The following is an 18619-nucleotide window of genomic DNA, read 5'->3' as shown; positions in this document are numbered from 1 at the left end:
GCTGATATTGAGTTAACTTCCCCCCCCCCGTTCGAAATTTAGCAAAAAATATTTTATATCAATTTACCGTCTCACACTCGTTGAATCATATACATATATATGTGTACGTCACTGTTGCTTCTCCAGAATTTTTACTATGTTAAAGTGCAGTATGTTCTATTCGAACTACATTAGTGCCTTCATAAGGATTACGGTTGGTATAATCACCTTCCGCTCCACACCAAGTGGAAAAAACCTCAGTTCGAATCCCGTCAACGATATAGGGAATTAGTATGGGTCTTTTCACAACGTGGCTGAGTTAGTCGGTCTTAGGCGAGATAGCATGGTTTTCATCCCACAAACTCGGGTTTTCGTCCATCAAACAGCAATTTGCAGACATATTATATACGGCGCAATATCATCTAAGTTGCTGATGCAACTAAAACCCTACAGCAACTTTAGTATTAGTATTAGGACTATATTAATAAGACCAAATGCTTCAAGGAACAGAGCTTTTCTGCATCGGCCAAAAATAAATAAATTAATAATTATTAAAATAACACAGAATCTTCATATCATTTCCATTTCTACAATGTAATCACCCAATTCTGCTTTAAACTTAGCCAGACACTGCCTCTACCACTTGGGAAGCAAATTATTCCAATTTTTGACAACCCGCTGTTCACGGTTGAACTTCATGGGATCCAATCTTCTGTTATTCCCTGGGATTTTATATTTGTGTCTCCTGGTTCGTGTCTCACCTACGAGGGAGAACAGACCTTCCTCGTTAATTGTACCCAATTCCTTCAGTGCTCTATATATCCGAATTAGATTTTCCTTTCGATCCCTGTTTGTCAAACTTTGCAGACCGCACCATCTAAGCCATTTTTCATCTATGCATCGCCATCGCTTCGCGCTCGTCACTAACCTGGTCACTCTTCTCTGAACCCCCCCCCTCCAGTAGTTCTGTCCTTTTTTTTTTTTTTTTTTTTTTTAAGATACGGTGTCTAGACCTGAATACAATTTCCAAAATGCGCCTAACCATCGCTTTGTAGAGAGGCATAATGACGTATTTTTCGCTATTAGCAAAGGAACTATACGAATTCGATCTAGTTCTACCAGGTTCGAGTTGGATGAGAAACTGATTCTGGTTTCATTTCTTAGACTAATGACAAACGCTAACCTAAATCCTCCCTCTCAAATATTTACTGATGAAGCTAACTGCTAATTTTCGGTTAAAGATTATTTCTTTCCATTTTTATAAAGGTGTTTATAGTCTTGGAAACAACTAGCCACCTTTCCACGTCAATTAAAAATAGCTTTTGAGTTTCTTTCTCCTGCTCCTTAGATCCAGTATAACATCGCAACCTGAGACAAAGCCACTGTGGACTTAATTTTTCGTATCGCGCTCATTATACTGTAAATAAACGTTAGTCTTTCAGCTAATTAATTAGCGACTTCGCGCTTAAAAAAATAAAAATATGCAACTGTCCGTTCGACAGTCAAACCAAATATACACATAGAACAAACCAGTGTTCGGTCGTTCCTGGACGATTGACAATCTCTTGCTTATCACATTAACAGCTGCCATTTTGAAAAGTGCTCCCTGTTTTTTAAGGTTGAAAAAATTCAGGGGAAGTCGGATCCATCTGGGTCCATTCATCTAGAAGCGGCCACAGGAATGCATGATGCAAGATTAATAGCCAGTTTGGCAGGAAAACCTAGAAACGAAAACCTCCACGACACCTTCGTAACGGGTCCAGCTGGCAGGGCCAAGAATGCTGCAAATATTCGTCTTAATGAGCTACGGCAAGGTTCTCTCTTCCCATAATTTATGTACTGTCAGTGCGGGCTCGTTAGCGCCTTATTCCGTGCTTGTCAGAACCGCGTGCTTCAGAATACCCGGTAATATTGTAGGCCCTCCACGGAGGTTGCGGGATATACCGCAATTCTCAGTTCTTATTTATTTATTTATTTTGTTCCACAGACACGACTGCGTACACAATCCATCACGTGACATCACATTTAGTTTCGCTGCCACTTCGCAGCCCACATCTGCCAGAACACGTGAAGTTATACTAATAGGTTTTGATATTTCGCATAACCTCCCAACTGCAGTGATTATAAATCCGCGATCTTTCGTAGTACATTAATGAATATAGGTGATGTTACACCAAAGATATTTGTTTGCGCAGCTGATCTCTGCTAAAAATAAGCAACTGCAGATGCCATTGTGTGGTAATCAGCATTACTCAGAAAACATTCAACTCCACACATGCATGTAAGTGTGTTACTAACTGTGAACGGGATCTCGATCATAACCTTAAGGGCAAAAGGACTTAAGTTACCACATTAATAAAAAGAGCCTGTTTTCATTTTATTGGTCCTGATATCCCAAAATTAGCTTACATGCCATTCGTTCGACCAATTCTGGAGTATGCAACACAGGTGTGGACCCCCCTTGGAAAAAATAATATAAATATGTTAAAAAGGGTGCAAAAATCTCTCATCAGGTATTTAGCTTATAAAGCAGAGCTAGACTTTTATTTGTACAATTATAAAGATTGGGGTAAAATTTTCAAACTCCCCACCTTGAAAGATACTAAGAAATATGCTTGATTGTAATCTTCTACATTCTACAATTCAAGGCAAAATTGATACTCCACTGCTCCTATCTTATATTAATATTAACACTCGACCTAGGCCTTCGAGGGAACAATTTATTTCATATCACCAAATTTAGAACAAATCATCTTAGATTTGAATATTTTAATAGAACCGTAGCGTTTCTATTGAAAACAATATTGATAGCTTTTTAAATTAAAATCAGTATTAAAAATGAATTTTATAATCTGTTTTATAGTTTATAATAATTTACTTTCTTTTATTAGGTTTTATGTATCATTTAAACAAATAAAAAATAAATTTATCTTATTGATAATGATGTAATATTATCCTTATTTTTTAACCCTTTTAATCATTGTATTATATCATTCTTTTTAATTATTAATACTACCCTACTATTTATTGTATCTGTGTTTAAATTCCTTATAAATATTCTATTTATTGGAGATTATATATGTTTTGCATTTATAAGTATAATCATAATAAGTATATATCATAAATTGTAAATCACAAATGTAAATGCTATTGTTAAGATTAATAATAAAATAAAATTAAAAAAAAAACAGTTCACTAAGTTACACAGAGCTCCAACATTCGAGTCGCTCTGTATTTTCTTTTAATCATTATTGAGGTTAATATTTTTCAAATATTCATTTTAATTAGAAGCAAAATGTTTTCAAATAAGCAAACAATTCATGTGTGCTGTGTTATCGACTCTGAATTTCGTGAGTCAGATCCTACAAAAGTAGAAACAACATAACTTAATAAATATATTAAAATATCTAAATTAATTAAAAATAAAAATCATGGAACAAAAACGTTAATTTATTTATAAATTAAGAAACTAATACTGCTAACGAAATAAGCTTCACCAGTTATAGATTCTATTCTGATGTAATTTTTAATAATTTTACTTGAGCTCTGACTATCAAACATTGTTCAGAAATCGTTCCTGAAGAACGTCAAGTACTCACTATCAGAATATTGAGCCAAAAGATATTTCTACTTAATTTCACTCAAAATAAAACCTGTGAAGGAAGGCTCTCTCTCTTTCTACCCTAGCATTAAAAAAAAAAGAGCACCATGAATTTTGAAAATTGTCCCCAATTAATTAAATTAATCTAGCCATCATAGATTTCCATCAAAGTCATTTGAATGAAAGCTCTGACAACTTAAAGAGACAAAAAAGTGGAGTCAGATAAACATGATTCATCCCTCTTTCTTGATATTTCATTACTCATCAACCACTAAATAAAATATCTCCATTTGTAATTCAGCAGTATCTGAAAATGCTGCTGGTTCCTTGAAGGTGGAGAGAAGGCTTCGTTCTGGAGATCTACTTGAAACTAACAAACCAAAAAAAACAAAGGCTGCAGCATTCACGAAACTGTTATCGTTTGGCCGGGAAAAACTTTCAAGATACCCCACATGCTACTTCAATCAGCTCTAAAGGAGTCATTGCAGAGCTAAGAGTTATTGAATGTCTCAGAAAAGGAACTTGTGCAAGAATTAAGTAATCGGCAAGTTAGCATTAGCATTAGTAGAGGCATATGATGCAAGAAAGCAAGCTTATTCAGCATCAGCAAAAAAAACACACACACACACACACCACTCCCATTTCACCCCTCCGTTCGTTCGAAATACTTGTCCAGTTGAGCTTTAAATTTGTTCAGGCTATTAACTTCAACAACAAGTGATGGAAGTCGGTTCCACCAACCAACCACCCGCTGGCCAAAGGCAAATTTCCGCACATCTATCCGACATCCGTCCTTCCTCAATTTGAATTTATGCCCTCTGAGGTGATTATTCTGAGCAAGATGAAGAATCCCATTGGCATTGAGCATGCTCAAACCATTCAAAGCCTTATACACCTCTATCAGATCACCTCGCCGGTGCCTAGTCTCCAGACTCTGTAATTTGCAAAACTTAAGCCTTTCTTCGTAAGAGCAACCCTTTGTTCCATTCACTAATCTTGTTGCCCTTCTCTGTACCCGTTCCAGCAGCTCTACATCCTTCTTGAAATGAGGCCTCCAGACCTGTATACAGTACTCAAGATGTGGCCTAACCATTGCCTTATACAAGGGAATAATCACCTACTTATCCCTGCTAGAAATATTCCTGTGTATATCATTGACAAGACACCATGAGCTACTCTTGCAGCTCGTCTGCACTGTTCAGAGAACTTCATATCTGCCTGCACAATTACCCTCAGGTCCTTTTCATTCTCCACCACTGTCAGTGTAGTACCACAGAGTTGATACGTTGCTCTGGGGTTGCTGTTTCCCATATGTAGTACTTTACATTTGTCAATGTTAAACTTCATTTGCCACCTCTCAGCCCATCTGTTCAACCTTTCCAGATCCTGTTGCAGCAGCATAGCGTCAGTAGTGTCCTTAACAACCCAGCCAACCTTTGTATCATCTGCAAACTTGGACTTTAAACTTGATATCCCATCATCAATATCATTCATAAACACCGAAAACAACAATGGACCCAACACTGAACCCTGAGGAACTCCACTAATAACATTAGTCCACGTTGAGCAGTGTCCATTGATTACCACTCTCTGTCTTCTGCCACTCAACCATCCCCTTATCCATAGCAGCAATTTGCCTCCAATGCCACACTGCTCCAATTTGTGCAGCAGTCTTCCATGTGCAACAGTATCAAAAGCCTTTCTAAGATCCAAATATATAATATCAAAGTTATTCCCTGCATCCAGTTCTTTTGTGACTACATCATAGTATCCAATCAAATTGGTCAGGCAAGACCTGCCCTTAACAAAACCATGCTGCGTCTGAGCTATAACTGAATTCTTGTCTAGATGAGTGCTTCTTTAACCAGTGCCTCCGTTAATTTTCCTGGAACAGAAGTTAAGCTCACAGGTCTATAATTACTTGTGTCAGCCTTTGATCCTCCTTTGTGAATTGGGGTTACATTTGCACATCTCCAGTCTATGGGTACCTCCCCTGAGTCCAAAGAAGCTCTCATAATTATGGCTAGGGGTTTGCTTACTTCCTTTGCTGCCTCCTTTAATATAACCGGATAGATTCCATCCACCCCAGGTGCCTTTTTTATGTTTATCCTCAACAATCTCTCCTCCACTTTCCTCTCAGTTATTACAAAATCATCCAGCTCACTGCCAATGTTTACTTTACCTACATCATTCTCCTTCCTGAATAACTCCTCATGCGTGAATGTAGATGCAAAATACTCAGATTGTTAGCCACCTGAGCAGGATCCTCAACTGTTGAACCATCAATATCCAGTGGACCAATCTGATTCATCCCTTTCCTTCTTGAGTTTAAATAGGTAAAGAACTCTTTTCTGTTTTTCTTTGCCTCCTTTGCCAAGGATTTTTCGTAGTCTGCCTTTGCCTGCCTAATCTCCTTTGTGACTTGGTTACAGACCAACTTATATCTATCATAGCCTTCCATGTCACCCATTAATTTGTATGTATCCCATGCATTTTTCTTCTCTGCCACATGTCTCATTAGTTCATCTGACAACCATTTAGGCCTAAACCTTGAACAATATTTCTTAGTTGGTATGTAAAGCCTGGTAGCCTCCAAGATTAGTTCCTTGAATGCTTCCCATTTTGAGTTTGCTGTTGGTAACATCATCAGTTGGTCCCACTGTATAGAATTTAAATGCTGTCTCAGACCATCATAGTCGCCTTTACGAAAACAAAAACCCTTCCCTTTACCTCTGATGGTAGTTACCTCCTTGAGTAAATCCCACTTCAACACACTGTGATCACTGCCACCTAGTGGTTGATTTATCTGCAGATTCTTAATGCATGAAGAATCACTATTGATAATCAGATCAAGAGTATTGCTCCCTCTTGTTGCCTCACGAACATGCTGATGTAGAAAACAATCATCCAATAAATCCACAAAAGCCTTGCTAGTGTGCGAGTGACCAACCCACAAAATCCAGTCAATATCTGGGAAATTAAAATCCCCCCATTATAAGACTCTCTGATTTACTGGTCCACTCTATTTCCCTGTACAATATCTTATTATACTCATCAGAGTCATTAGGCCTATAGCACACTCCTACTCTCAATTTTGATTTCCCTATGCTTATGTCACACCAAACTGACTCGACACTGCCCTGTCCATCGATGTCGACTGGCTTCACTTCCTTGGACTTTATGTGTTTCTTAACTAATAGCATAACCCCCTCCTCCCCTCCAGTCCTGTCTATCCTTTCTATACACATTGTATTCCCCAAATTCCAGTTCCGCATTACTTATATCTGTGTGACACCACGTCTCTGATATCCCAACAATATCTGCCTTTGATGTTTTGAGCAATACCTCAAATTCATCAAATTTATTTACCAAGTTAATCCAGACAAACGCATTTTGATAAAAATAAATAAATAAAATACGGTGTGGTCCTAGTACCTACGAATATATCATCATTAAGTTTATCAAATAAAGCCAGCGAAGGCAGATTAGGAAAAATCTTTGGCAAAAGATGCAAAGACTTCTTTACTTACATAAACTCTAAAAGGAAGAGAATGAATCACATTGGTCCACTTGATATCAATGGTTCGACTGTAAATGATCATCCTCAGATAGCTGCCGAACTAAATAAGTATTTTGCATCTACATTCACACATGAGGAGTTATTCAAGAAGGAGAGGGCCAGATGTTTATTAAACTCTAACAGGGAGTTAAATGATTTTGTAATAACTGAGAGCAAAGTGGAGGAGAAATTGTTGAAGTTAAACATAAGAAAGGCACCTGGGGTAGATGGGATCTTATCAGTCATATTAAATGAGATGGCAAAGGAAGTAAGCAAACCCTTAGCCATAATTATAAGAGCATCCTTGGACTCGGGGGAAGCCCCCACGGACTGGAGGTGTGCAAATGTATCTCCAATTTACAAAAGGGGATCGAAGGTTGACACGAATAATTACAGACCTGTTAGTTTGACTTCTATTCGAGGGAAAATAATGGAGTCACTGGTTAAAGAAGCATTGTTTGTTTGTTTGTTATTTGGTTTTTAGGAGCATTAGCAGCTAAGGCCATATTGCTCCGGGATATGCGGTAGTCATTCCCTGACCTTTCCGCATCCTCCGTATTTGCTGGTGACGGGCTTGAACCCTGGTCTAATCAAGAAGCGTGTGCTACGCACTAGCTGCTCCTTCCCACCTAGCTATGGAGGCACCTTAAAGAAGCATTGCAAGATCATCTAGACAAGACAGCAGTAATAATTCAGACAGCATGGGCTTGTCAAGGGGAAATCTTGTCTGACCAATTTGATTGGATACTATGATGTGGTCACAAAGGAACTGGATGCAAAAAATAATTTTGATATCATATACTTGGATTTCAGGAAAGCTTTTGATACTGTTGCACATGAACAAACAATGATTCGATGCCATACTGCTACATGTTGGAGCAGAAATGGCATTAAGGGCAAGTTGGTACACTTGATAAAAGGATGGTTGAGTGGAAGAAGACAGAGTGGTAATCAATGAGTACTGCTCTATGTGGACTAATGTTATTAGTGGTGTCCCTCAGGGTTCGGTGTTGGGCCCACTGTTGTTTTGTATATTTATCAGATATTGATGTAGGTATATATCAAGCTTAATGTCAAGGTTTGCAGATGATACAAAGGTTGTCAGGGTTGTTAATAACAGTAATGACAGTATGCTGCCGCAACAGGATCTGGAAAAGTTGGGTAGATGAGCTGATAAGTGGCAACTGAAGTTTAACATTGACAAATGCAAAGTTCTGCATATGGGTAGCAGTAACCCCAGAGAAATGTACCAACTGGGTGGTGGTATGCTTAGAGTAGTGGAGAATGAAAGAGACCTGGGGGTAATTGTGCAGTTAGATATGAAGTTTTCTGAGCAGTGCAGATAGGCGCCAGAGTAGGTCATGGGGTCTTGTCGATGATATACAGGAATTTTGCGAGCAGGGATAAGGAGGTGATTGTCCCCTTTGTATAAGGCAATGGTCAGACCACACCTTGAGTACTGCATGCAGGTCTGGAAGCCTCATTTTAGGAAGGATGTAGAGTTGCTAGAACGAGTAAACGAGTACAGAGAAGGGTAACAAGACTGGTGAAGGGAACAAAGGGGTACTCTTATGAGAAAGGCTTAAGCTCTGCAAATTGCAGCTTCTGGAGACTAGGCACCTGCAAGGCAATCTGATTGAGGTGTATAAGGCTTTGAATGGATTGAACAGGCTAAATGCTGATGAGACTCTTCCTCTTACTCAGATTAAGAACCTGAGGGGCATAGATTCAGACTGAGGAAAGACGGTTTAGAATAGATGTGCGGAAGTTTGCCTTTAGCCAGCGGGTAATTCATTGCTGGAACAAACTGCCATCTGTTTTTGTGGAAGTTGACAACTTAAATAAATTCAAGGCAGAACTAGACAAACATTTGCAATGAATGGATCAGTGAAGTGGGAAGGTTTTTTTTGGCTGATGCTTGCTTTCTTGCATCATGTGCCTCTACTAATGTTAATGCTACATGCTAAAGCTAACTATCTAAACTGTAGTTTACATCCTTAAATCCTGAATCCACTAAGATGCTATCAATGTCGAGTAGGATGTTGTGGAGTCTAAATAAGGTGAGCATTCGCTAAACATCAAACTGACTGCCCTGCAGAGATCTGTCCAAACTGCGAAGGAAATCATTTTGCTACTCAAAATTTCGTGAATGCTGTAAAAGTAAAAAAAAAAAAAAAAAAAAAAGCATAAGACCAATCGCTTTCAAGACTTATGCCACGTCACTTCAGAAAAAAAAAAAAAAGCAGACCATTGCATCTCAGACAAATATTTCGGTCCCGCCTGACATCTCAATCCGTGACTGGGTCTCAGTACCGAAATCTTTTCAGTGCCACAACTACCAGTGAGTCATACAAGTGCAGAGCATGATTGTAACATGGCATTATTAACCATTTCATAAAGCATGCTTTAAACAATGGCGACACTTAAACCAAGAAAAACTGAATGAACCGCAGTTACTGATATTAGTAAATCACACATGGATCTTGATAAGAAATCTCGGGAACAGTTGAACCATTCCTTCAGATATATACAGAAAATGATATGGATTCAGACCATATCCGTTAAAGATGATAAGCAGAAACAAAATGCTAGGAAAAAAACACAATAAGATTCAATCTTTTGTTCCACAAAGAAATTATGATTATTTTTATTATTAGCCATATGGTGCAAGGAAGCCTGAAGCTTATGCTGCACCAGCCAAACAAAATTTCTGAGTTACCCTGAGAGATAGCACGCGCACGCACGCGCGAGAAAGAGAGAGAAAGAGAAAGAGAGAGAGAGAGAGAGAGAGAGAGAGAGAGAGAGAGAGAGAGAGAGAGAGAGAGAGATGATATTCAGCTGCTCGGGACCCTGGGTGTGCCAAGCCCATACTCACCAGATGTAAGCCCCAAATATGGGCACATTTTATTCAATGGAACAGAAGAAACTTCCGAAGCGATAGAGATAACATTTATTATTTAATCTTTATCTATCAAAGGAGAAAACCTTCTGCATTGTGATCCTGGTTAAAACATATTTTACAGGACCTTAGTTATCATCAGGAAATATTGATTTGTTGTAAGGTTTTAGAGACATATATATGATGCATCAAACTAGGCCATATTGTGCAGTATATATATATATAAAACTCTGTCTGTAAATTGCTTGTATCATGTGGTTTATTTGCTTTTTTGATGGGCGAAAATGTCCAGCATGATTTTATCACCCGTGTTTTCAGCTACTTAAGGCTACTCTTGCAGCCTGTCTGCACTGCTCAGAAAACTTCATATCTGACTGCACAATTATCCCCAGGTCTTTTTCATCCTCCACTATCCTGAGTGTAGTACTGCACAGTTGGTATGTCACTCTGGAGTTACTACTACCCATATGCAGAACTTTGTGTTTGTCAATGTTAAACTTCGGTTGTTACCTCTCAGCCCATCTGCTGTAACTTTTTCTGTTACAGTAGAATACCGTCCTTACTGTCATTAACAACCATACCAACCTTCATAGTCTTCAAATTTGGACATTAATACCTTCATCAATATCATTGATAAATACAGAAAACAACAATGGGCCCAACACGGATCCCACTAATAACATTAGTCCACAAAGAGCAGTGTCCGTTGATTACCAATCTGTCTTCTTCCACTCAAGCATCCCTTTATCCATTGTAGCAACTGGCCTTTAATGGCATTCTGCTCCATTTGTACAGCAGTCTTTTGTGCACAATGTTATCAAAAGCTTTTCCTGAAATTCAAGTATATAATATCAAAATTATTTTATGCCTCCAGTTCCTTTGTGACCACATCATTGTATCTAGTCAAATTGGTCAGACACGATTTCCTCTTAACAAACCCATGCTGTTTCTAAACTATAACTGCAGACTTGTCTAGATGATCCTACAATGCTTCTTTAACCAGACTCCATTATTTTCTCCAGAACAGAAGTTAAACTAGCAGGTCTGTAATTACTCTTGTCATCCTTTAATCCTCTTTGTGAATAAACAAAGGGTGACACTGGTTTTGGCACCTGGCATTTTGTCATATGTGACAAATTGGTAAAAAAAACAGTTGGCCTTACGAGAATTCAGTGTATGATAATTTGGTTGATTACAGAGAAATCAGGACCCTCGTGGTACATTAATTCCTTCAGTTAGTAGAATCGTCATCCTTCCCAGACTCAGGGGAAGAGACCTGAGTTCGAGTCCGTCGATCACGTGAGGAATTTTTATGGGCGTTTTTGACAACGTGGCTGAATTAGTTGGTCTCAGGAGAGGGTAGCATCGATTTCTCTCGGAAACTCGGGTCTTTCTTTCAGCAAACAGAGAATCGACTGCAGAACATGCAATTTACAGACAGTAAAAGGAGCAATAATATACACTGATGAGCCAAAACATTATTACCACCTACCTAATATGACTTTGGTCCTCCACATGCAGCCAAACCATCTCGTACCTGGCGAGGCATGAACACTACAAGATTTCTAAATGTCTTGTGGTATCTGGTACCAACACGTAACCAGCAGATCCTTTAACTCCTGTACGTCCATGGTTGAGATTCCACAGATCAAGCTTGCTGTTCCAACACAAACCACAGATGCTAGATGGGATTGATCTCTGCAGAATTTGAAGACTAGAGCAATACCTGGAAGACTACCTCGTATTCTGTGAACCAGTCCTGAACAATCCAGGCAGTGTGGCATAGCACTTTATTCCACTGAAAGATGGCACCACCAGAGGGGAAGACCGTTGCCATGAAAGGGCGTATCTGCTCAGCAATGTTTAGGTAGCTGGTAGATGTCAGAGTGCGTGGCACATGGACGACTGGACCCAGGGTATCCCAGCAGTACATCGCCCAAAGCATGACACCACTGCCACCGGCTTGTTTGTCCCACAGCGTATCCAGGCGCCATCACTTCCCCAGGTAAACTATGCACACGTACCAGTCCGTCCACATGGTGCAACAGGAAACATGATTCATCGGACCAGACAACCTTTCAATCACTCAAGGTCCAGTTTTGATGCTTGTGTGCCCATTGTAGGTGCTGTCGCCGGTGAACCGCAGTTAGCATGGGCACATGGAGCAGCTACGCACCCTATTTGCAGCAGGGTTCGATGTACTGTGTTGTAACATTTTATTCCCGTTACCAGCATTCCAATTACTGGCGAGTTTCGCCAGTCACCCTTCTGTTGCCACATACCATCCAGGAGAGCCTTCACTCACCTCGAGCATCAATGAGCCATATTGTCCAACACCTCGCTGGCAGTTCATAGGGTTTCCCTCCTCGGATCACTTTCGGTAGGTACTGACCACGGCTGACCATGAGCAATCATCCACCTGGTATGCTGTTTCGAATATGCTCTGTCCCAGTCGTTTGGCCATTGAATTTGGTCTTTGTCAAACTCGTTTGTACGCTGCCTTTCCCATCTGAAGGACAAGAGAGATTAACGGAGCTCAGTATCAGGTGTTTTTTATACCATGTCCTGACCCACACACGCACGCACCAGTTCACCTGCAGTTTCAATTTGCTTAACGACTCACTGGTCAGAACGTTCGGCTCATCGGTGTAGCTTTAGTTGTTGATGCTCCTAAAACCCAACAACAAATTCAGTGAAGTAAATGGTTTTGGAAAGAATACAAATTTATGGCGAATTATAAAGGAATGCAGATTTTTAGAAAAAGAAAATATATTTTTTATCCATTTATTTTGTAATATTATTTAATGTATTTGCACTTCTGTAAAAACGTACAGAAATGAAAGTAAAGTGCAAACATGGTTCTCTTGTATCCCAACATTTAAACTGTCTGTCACTTTTTAATATATCATAAAAAGAGTAGAATGCACATGAAAAACTAAGGTGGATAGTATGCTCCATCAAAAATATAAGCATACACTGAACTGTAATGAAAGAATTGTGGCACACATTTTTCAGTGCATGACAATTGATGAATTGTCAGGCACTGTACTGTCGTACAACAACTTGACATGATCTCCAACATACGAGGGCCAATCTTACAAGAATAAAATATACACCAACTGGTTCTTTGCAGTAGCACAGCAGTAGTAAACACCACACACTCCACATGGGAAAATAAACACCAATGACGTGAGGAACTTTTATGGCCTTTTTTAACTCAACGGCTGTAGTCAATTTCAGGAGTGGACAACAAGGTTTCACCCCCCCCCCAAGAAATTCAGGTTTTTGTTTAGAAAAACAGATCAGAGAACACATGCAAGTTATGCACATAATACACATGAGCAGATGAACTGCCTAAAATACAACAGAGAGAAAGAAAGAGGTGTTGCTATAATAGGGATATAGGAGCTTCAACGACTAAGGCCACACTGCTCCATATATATTGTTTGTAAATTGTATTCTGAGGTCGATTTTGTTTGCTGGATGAAAAGCCTGAGTTTCCTTGAAAAAAAAAACATGCTAAAATCAACTTAACAATCTGTACACGAGATTAGTATTAGCAATGGCCACATGGTGCAAGGAAGCCTATGGCTCATGCTGCGCCAGCCAAAAAAATAAAATAAAATAATAATAATAAAAAAATAATAATAATAAAATAATAATATAAAAAAATAAAAAGAGCAAAGGAAATGACAACCTAAGAATTTCCTCCCCAAACTGTCATCCTCTACCACCCATGTAGGTAACTAATTCTAATAATTTATAACTCGCTGGCTAAGATAAAACTTTCTGCAATCCAGTCTAAACATCCCCCCCCCTGTAACTTTAAATTATGGTCCCCAGTTCCAGAATTATTTATAACTGTGAAAATCTTATCCTCATTCATTCTGCTTATGCCTCTCAGGGCCCTAAACATCTCAATCAAGTCTCTAAGGTGCCAAGCTCTGCAACCGGTCGTCCATATGAGTCCTTCCTCATATGGACGACCTTTTGCCAATCTCACCAGGCAAGTTACCAGTTTGTGGACCCTTTCAAGAAACAATGTTTTTCTTTAGGTGCAGTCTCCACACCTGAACACAGTACTCTAAGTGTGGCCTAACAATAGCCTCATAAAATAGGATTAAAACGTCCTTATCTCTACTAGCAATTGTTTGATAAATCATCAATAGGACACCATGGGCCTTCCTTGCAACCTGTCTAGATGAACTTAGAGAACTATGCTCAGAGAACTTAGTCTGACTGTATCGTAACACCCAAGTCCCTTTCCTCTACTACTGGCTTTAGGTCAACTCCGCCAAGTGTACAAGTTGTTTTGGGTTACTGTTCCCGGTTGTAATATTGTAAACTTTGCTGGATTAAAGCACAACTACCATTTTTCTGACCATCCCTAAGTCTATCCAGGTCATTCTGAAGATCTGCTTAACAGCGATCATTTTAACTACTCTACCAACCTTTACATTATCTGCAAATTTAGACATCACACCTTCTGTTCCTTCATCGATATCATTTATGAAAATCAAAAACAGTGGTCCTAATACTGATCCTTGGGGAACCCCACTTCTTATATCAGTCCAATCTGAAGAATAACCATTTATCACAACCCTCCACCTCCTGCCCTGAAGCCATCCAGCTATCCATCTAAGGATATTCCCTGTGATTCCAACCTGTTCCAGCTTATAAAGTAACCACTCATGTGGGACTGTGTCAAATGCTTTGCTGAAATCCAAATAAACAATGTCAAAATTATTCCCAAAGTCCAACTCTCGAGTGACCCTGTCAAAATAGCTAACCAGATTAGTTAAACATGATTTTCCCTTTATAAAACCATGCTGAGTATCCTTCAGAATTCCATTTCTATCTAAGTGATCCTGAATTCCAACTTTGATCATTGTTTACATGATTTTCCCTACTACTGAAGTTAGACTAACCGGCCGGTAATTTCCCACTTCATTCTGACCTGCCCTTATGGAGATACATTGGCGCTTTTCCAATCCAACGGAACCACTCCAGAGTCCAGAGTTGCATAATTAGCCTCAATGGTTCAATGTACTCTCTTGCCATCTCCCTAAGATTACAGGATATATTCCATCAACCCCAGGAGCCTTACTAGCCTGTAAGCTTGAAAGATTTTCGTTAAATTACCATGTGAAATTTCAACATCATTAATTACATTTTTTTTGACTTCACTCCCGTAATTTCTCATTGATGTAAAGGTTTTTCTTTTGTAAATATAGATGCAAAGTAACTGTTGAGTTCATCTGAAACATTGGCTGGGGTATCTAATCATATCCCACGTCCATTACATAAGGGTCCAATCTGGTTTTTTTCTTCTCTTCTTTGCATTTATATGTGAAGAAATCCTTATCCCCCTCTCTGCTCTTTTTGCCAGCGATTTTTCATTTTTAGCGGTAGATTATTTCAGTTCTAGCTTAGTGCAATAAAACTGGCTTTGGATTGTACTACAAGTACAAATTTTCAGTTCTAATTTAGGGCAATATCATTGAATTCTTGGACATTTCAGTTAATCTTTATAAACTGGTATCCCTTCTGTGGATCATTGCGACAAGCAATGAGAGACAAGTGTAGCTCCTCCAACAAATTGCACCAACAGGCTGCTAATTATTGGTGGTTTAGGTTAAAGTCTTATTTCCACGAGTTTCTCCCCCCCTCCCCATCGGTACTGATTTAAAATCGGAAAATGGGGGAGTTGCTCCTGTGGCTGGACCAGGAATGTGCTGGAGGGGGTGCTCTTGTGAACTCCTTGTTAAATTTTTTGAGGTTACTCAAGTCCCTTATTAAAAATAACTAGTCTTGTCAAGTTTAAAAGTCTACTTTAACCAGGCATGACTCAGCTGAAATTATTCTCAAGTGAGCCCCTTAACAAATTGGCAATGCACCCCTGGATTGGGCTTTATGTTTGAAAGGATGTCAAAAAGCTGCTTTAAGAAATTTATCAGGGTATGTACACTCTGCAAAGCTTAATTGTACCCTAAAGATGGCCATTTTTATTATGATGATAATGCAGTTATCCATCATGCTGTATCTGTTTGAGTGGTGTGTGATGTGATGAACTTAATCAGATTTCCTGATCTCCCCATTCTCTGGTTCTGAACTTCTTAACTAAAAATTTGTGGCACACATTAATATGTGGTATATAAGCTTCCAGTCTTCTGCCGTAATCACTGAAGGAACAGAAATTACTGCTACATCAATGGCTTAAAATCATGATAGATATATTTTTTTGCCACCAGCTGAATTAATGCCACTTCAAATTCTAGCTATAATTTAGGCACATAAAGGTTCAACAAGGTGCTGAATTTTATTTTCTAATATTTTGGTTGGGCAGTGTATTTACCATATTAGTCAAAAAATGAAAATTGTCTTTAACTGACAGCCAAAGAAAAACTTTAAAATTATTTTCAGTACATTTAATGTTTTTTTTTAAAATATTTTTTCAGACGAAGAGCCTGACCACATGTCCAGCAATTCTATTTTCCCACGTATTATTGGAACTAACTTACCAGTGTCTGGAGGATTACATGTGCCATCTTTACCTCGTGCTGATCAGCCATCATGTCCAGTTGGTCAGCCATATCCAGGTGATGTATGCAGCTATGGCCCTACTTATGATAATTATCTCTATCAGATGAAATCAAGAAGCAGTCCATACTCTCGTTCTTCTGTACCTTATGCTAGCTACGGCACAAACCAAAGTTACAATGCACTTTACACAACACGACCAAGGCAGACAAATTATGATTACACTCCCAGGTGAAACTGAGAGCAAATGTGAAACATTAAATGCCAAGAATTAGACTCTGGATGCTGTTAGCTAAGGATGTGGCAGTGAATTCTAAATGCCACAGGTACAGTGTGGATTTCAATCCACATTGGTACCCAACTGAAATGTGCCTTCCTAATCTGCTCAACTATGGTGATGAGTACATTTCAATTCCTGACCTCCGGTTCAATGTTGTTACATATATTGTACATCTATGTAAATCTTCTTATTGTACAGTACATGGTACTGGTGTACATCACATTGTAATAAAATATGTAAGATCGATTATATTTTTACATTGTAGAAAAAATTAATGCTGAATCATACTGCGTGTGGCTCACTGAATTCATAGAATAAAAATCAAGGGCAGACAAAACTTCACACTGTTCATAATTACATTACATGAATAATGAATGTATCAGTAAAGAAATCATCTTGGTGCAGATACTATACAAAACTGTAAAATACAGGTGGACACCAGGTTATAAATGTAATGTTGGGAATACCATGAAATGTGTTCATAAGTTGAATGTTCATGAACTTGGATTGGCTTTTCAATAAAAAAAAATAATGCCAATTTTGTTAACACATATGAATCATTATCGAAAATCAATTTTCCTTACAAAGAAAGGAAAAGGTGAACAATTAGAATAAATTTGTATATTTTTCAGTGAAAAGTTCAATTTCGTTATACAAAATAGTCAGAAACAATACATTCAGTGCTTTTCAAGACAACTTTTGATGGATTACTTTTCTGAAGAATTATGGGGCACAGTTATTTAATTCAGTGGGACTATTTGTATTCAAGTTTTTGGGATGTTTAACTGATGCTTGTTATGCACAAATATACCTCTCTTAATGAACAAGGAAAGTATACTTTCAGTAGCAGGTGAATTCATGCATTTCACCTTTGGCTCCCCAAGTAGTTGAGGCGGAGAGTCTGAGAAAGTGCAAGGCAGAATTGGATATTTACTTTCTGACAATAGGCAACCTACAGGTGTTTTTTGTGTGATGCAGAATAAATTTGCTCCCTTGCACCACTTGATCTGATTAATACTAAGTTAATGCTGAACCATTGTATAATAAAAATCAAACAAAAGCCTTTTCCTTTTTTTTTTCTTATCATAAAGGAGTTTTTAGCTGGTTGACTATGAATAACCTTTATAAATTATAGAACTTCTTTCAAAATTTGGGTCATCTTCTAAAGATGACCCAGATGAAACCATTGTGAGAGGAACTGAAGTGTACAACCTATAATTTACCAGTCTTTGATTTCTTTCTCTACTTCTGTTAGTGCATCATCTGATAGCTCAGTTGAACTTCCACAAACTTCACATCTGCAGCAACCATTTCTAAATCAATCCTTTCTCCATTTCTGCAACTTCCTTGGGTTTGTCCATAATCCTGATATACAGGATTGTGGGCAATCCTGTATTAACAGCAGTTCATTCTTCTTTGATTCCTTCCCATCAGGGAAGGAATCAAACAAACAAAGGGGTATATTGTTGTACCCCTTCAGAGACTTAAGTGTTATAGTTTCATCTGCATTGGTAGCTGCAATAGACAATAATCACAACCTTTTTTGGCAGTTTCAGTTATTATCTGGTACAATGATTGCAGGAAGCAAATAAAAGCCAAATTACTCTCCCTACAATAATTTTTGAGCACTGGGGGGAAAAAAATAATCAAAAAATCACCGTTGGAACAGAGAGAATGTTATCTATGCCTTGTTATCATTCATGCAGAGTGTACAATGCAACCTTATGTACAACGCAATGAGCAAACTGGGTCTGCTACTAA

The 18619-nt window shown here is 38.6% G+C and overlaps 1 protein-coding gene across 1 annotated transcript in view; it reads left to right on the top strand.

Moving 5' to 3' along the window:
• Positions 1-16990, top strand: part of LOC150085154 (T-box transcription factor TBX10-like) — a 139520-nt gene extending 122530 nt beyond the window's left edge. Inside the window, exon 8 of the mRNA XM_090373054.1 lies at positions 16497-16990. Within this exon, the coding sequence (XP_090229180.1) occupies positions 16497-16813 (317 nt within the window). The 3' untranslated portion in view covers positions 16814-16990. The remainder of the gene's footprint in view (positions 1-16496) is intronic.
• Positions 16991-18619: the final 1629 nt, after the last annotated feature.

This window comes from Mastigoproctus giganteus, chromosome 5 (assembly GCF_048544385.1).
Source record: "Mastigoproctus giganteus isolate SK-2022 chromosome 5, ASM4854438v1, whole genome shotgun sequence".
Lineage (NCBI taxonomy): Eukaryota > Metazoa > Arthropoda > Arachnida > Uropygi > Thelyphonidae > Mastigoproctus > Mastigoproctus giganteus.
The sequence above is the reverse complement of the archived record's forward strand: the minus strand, read 5'-3'. Positions and strand labels throughout refer to the sequence as shown.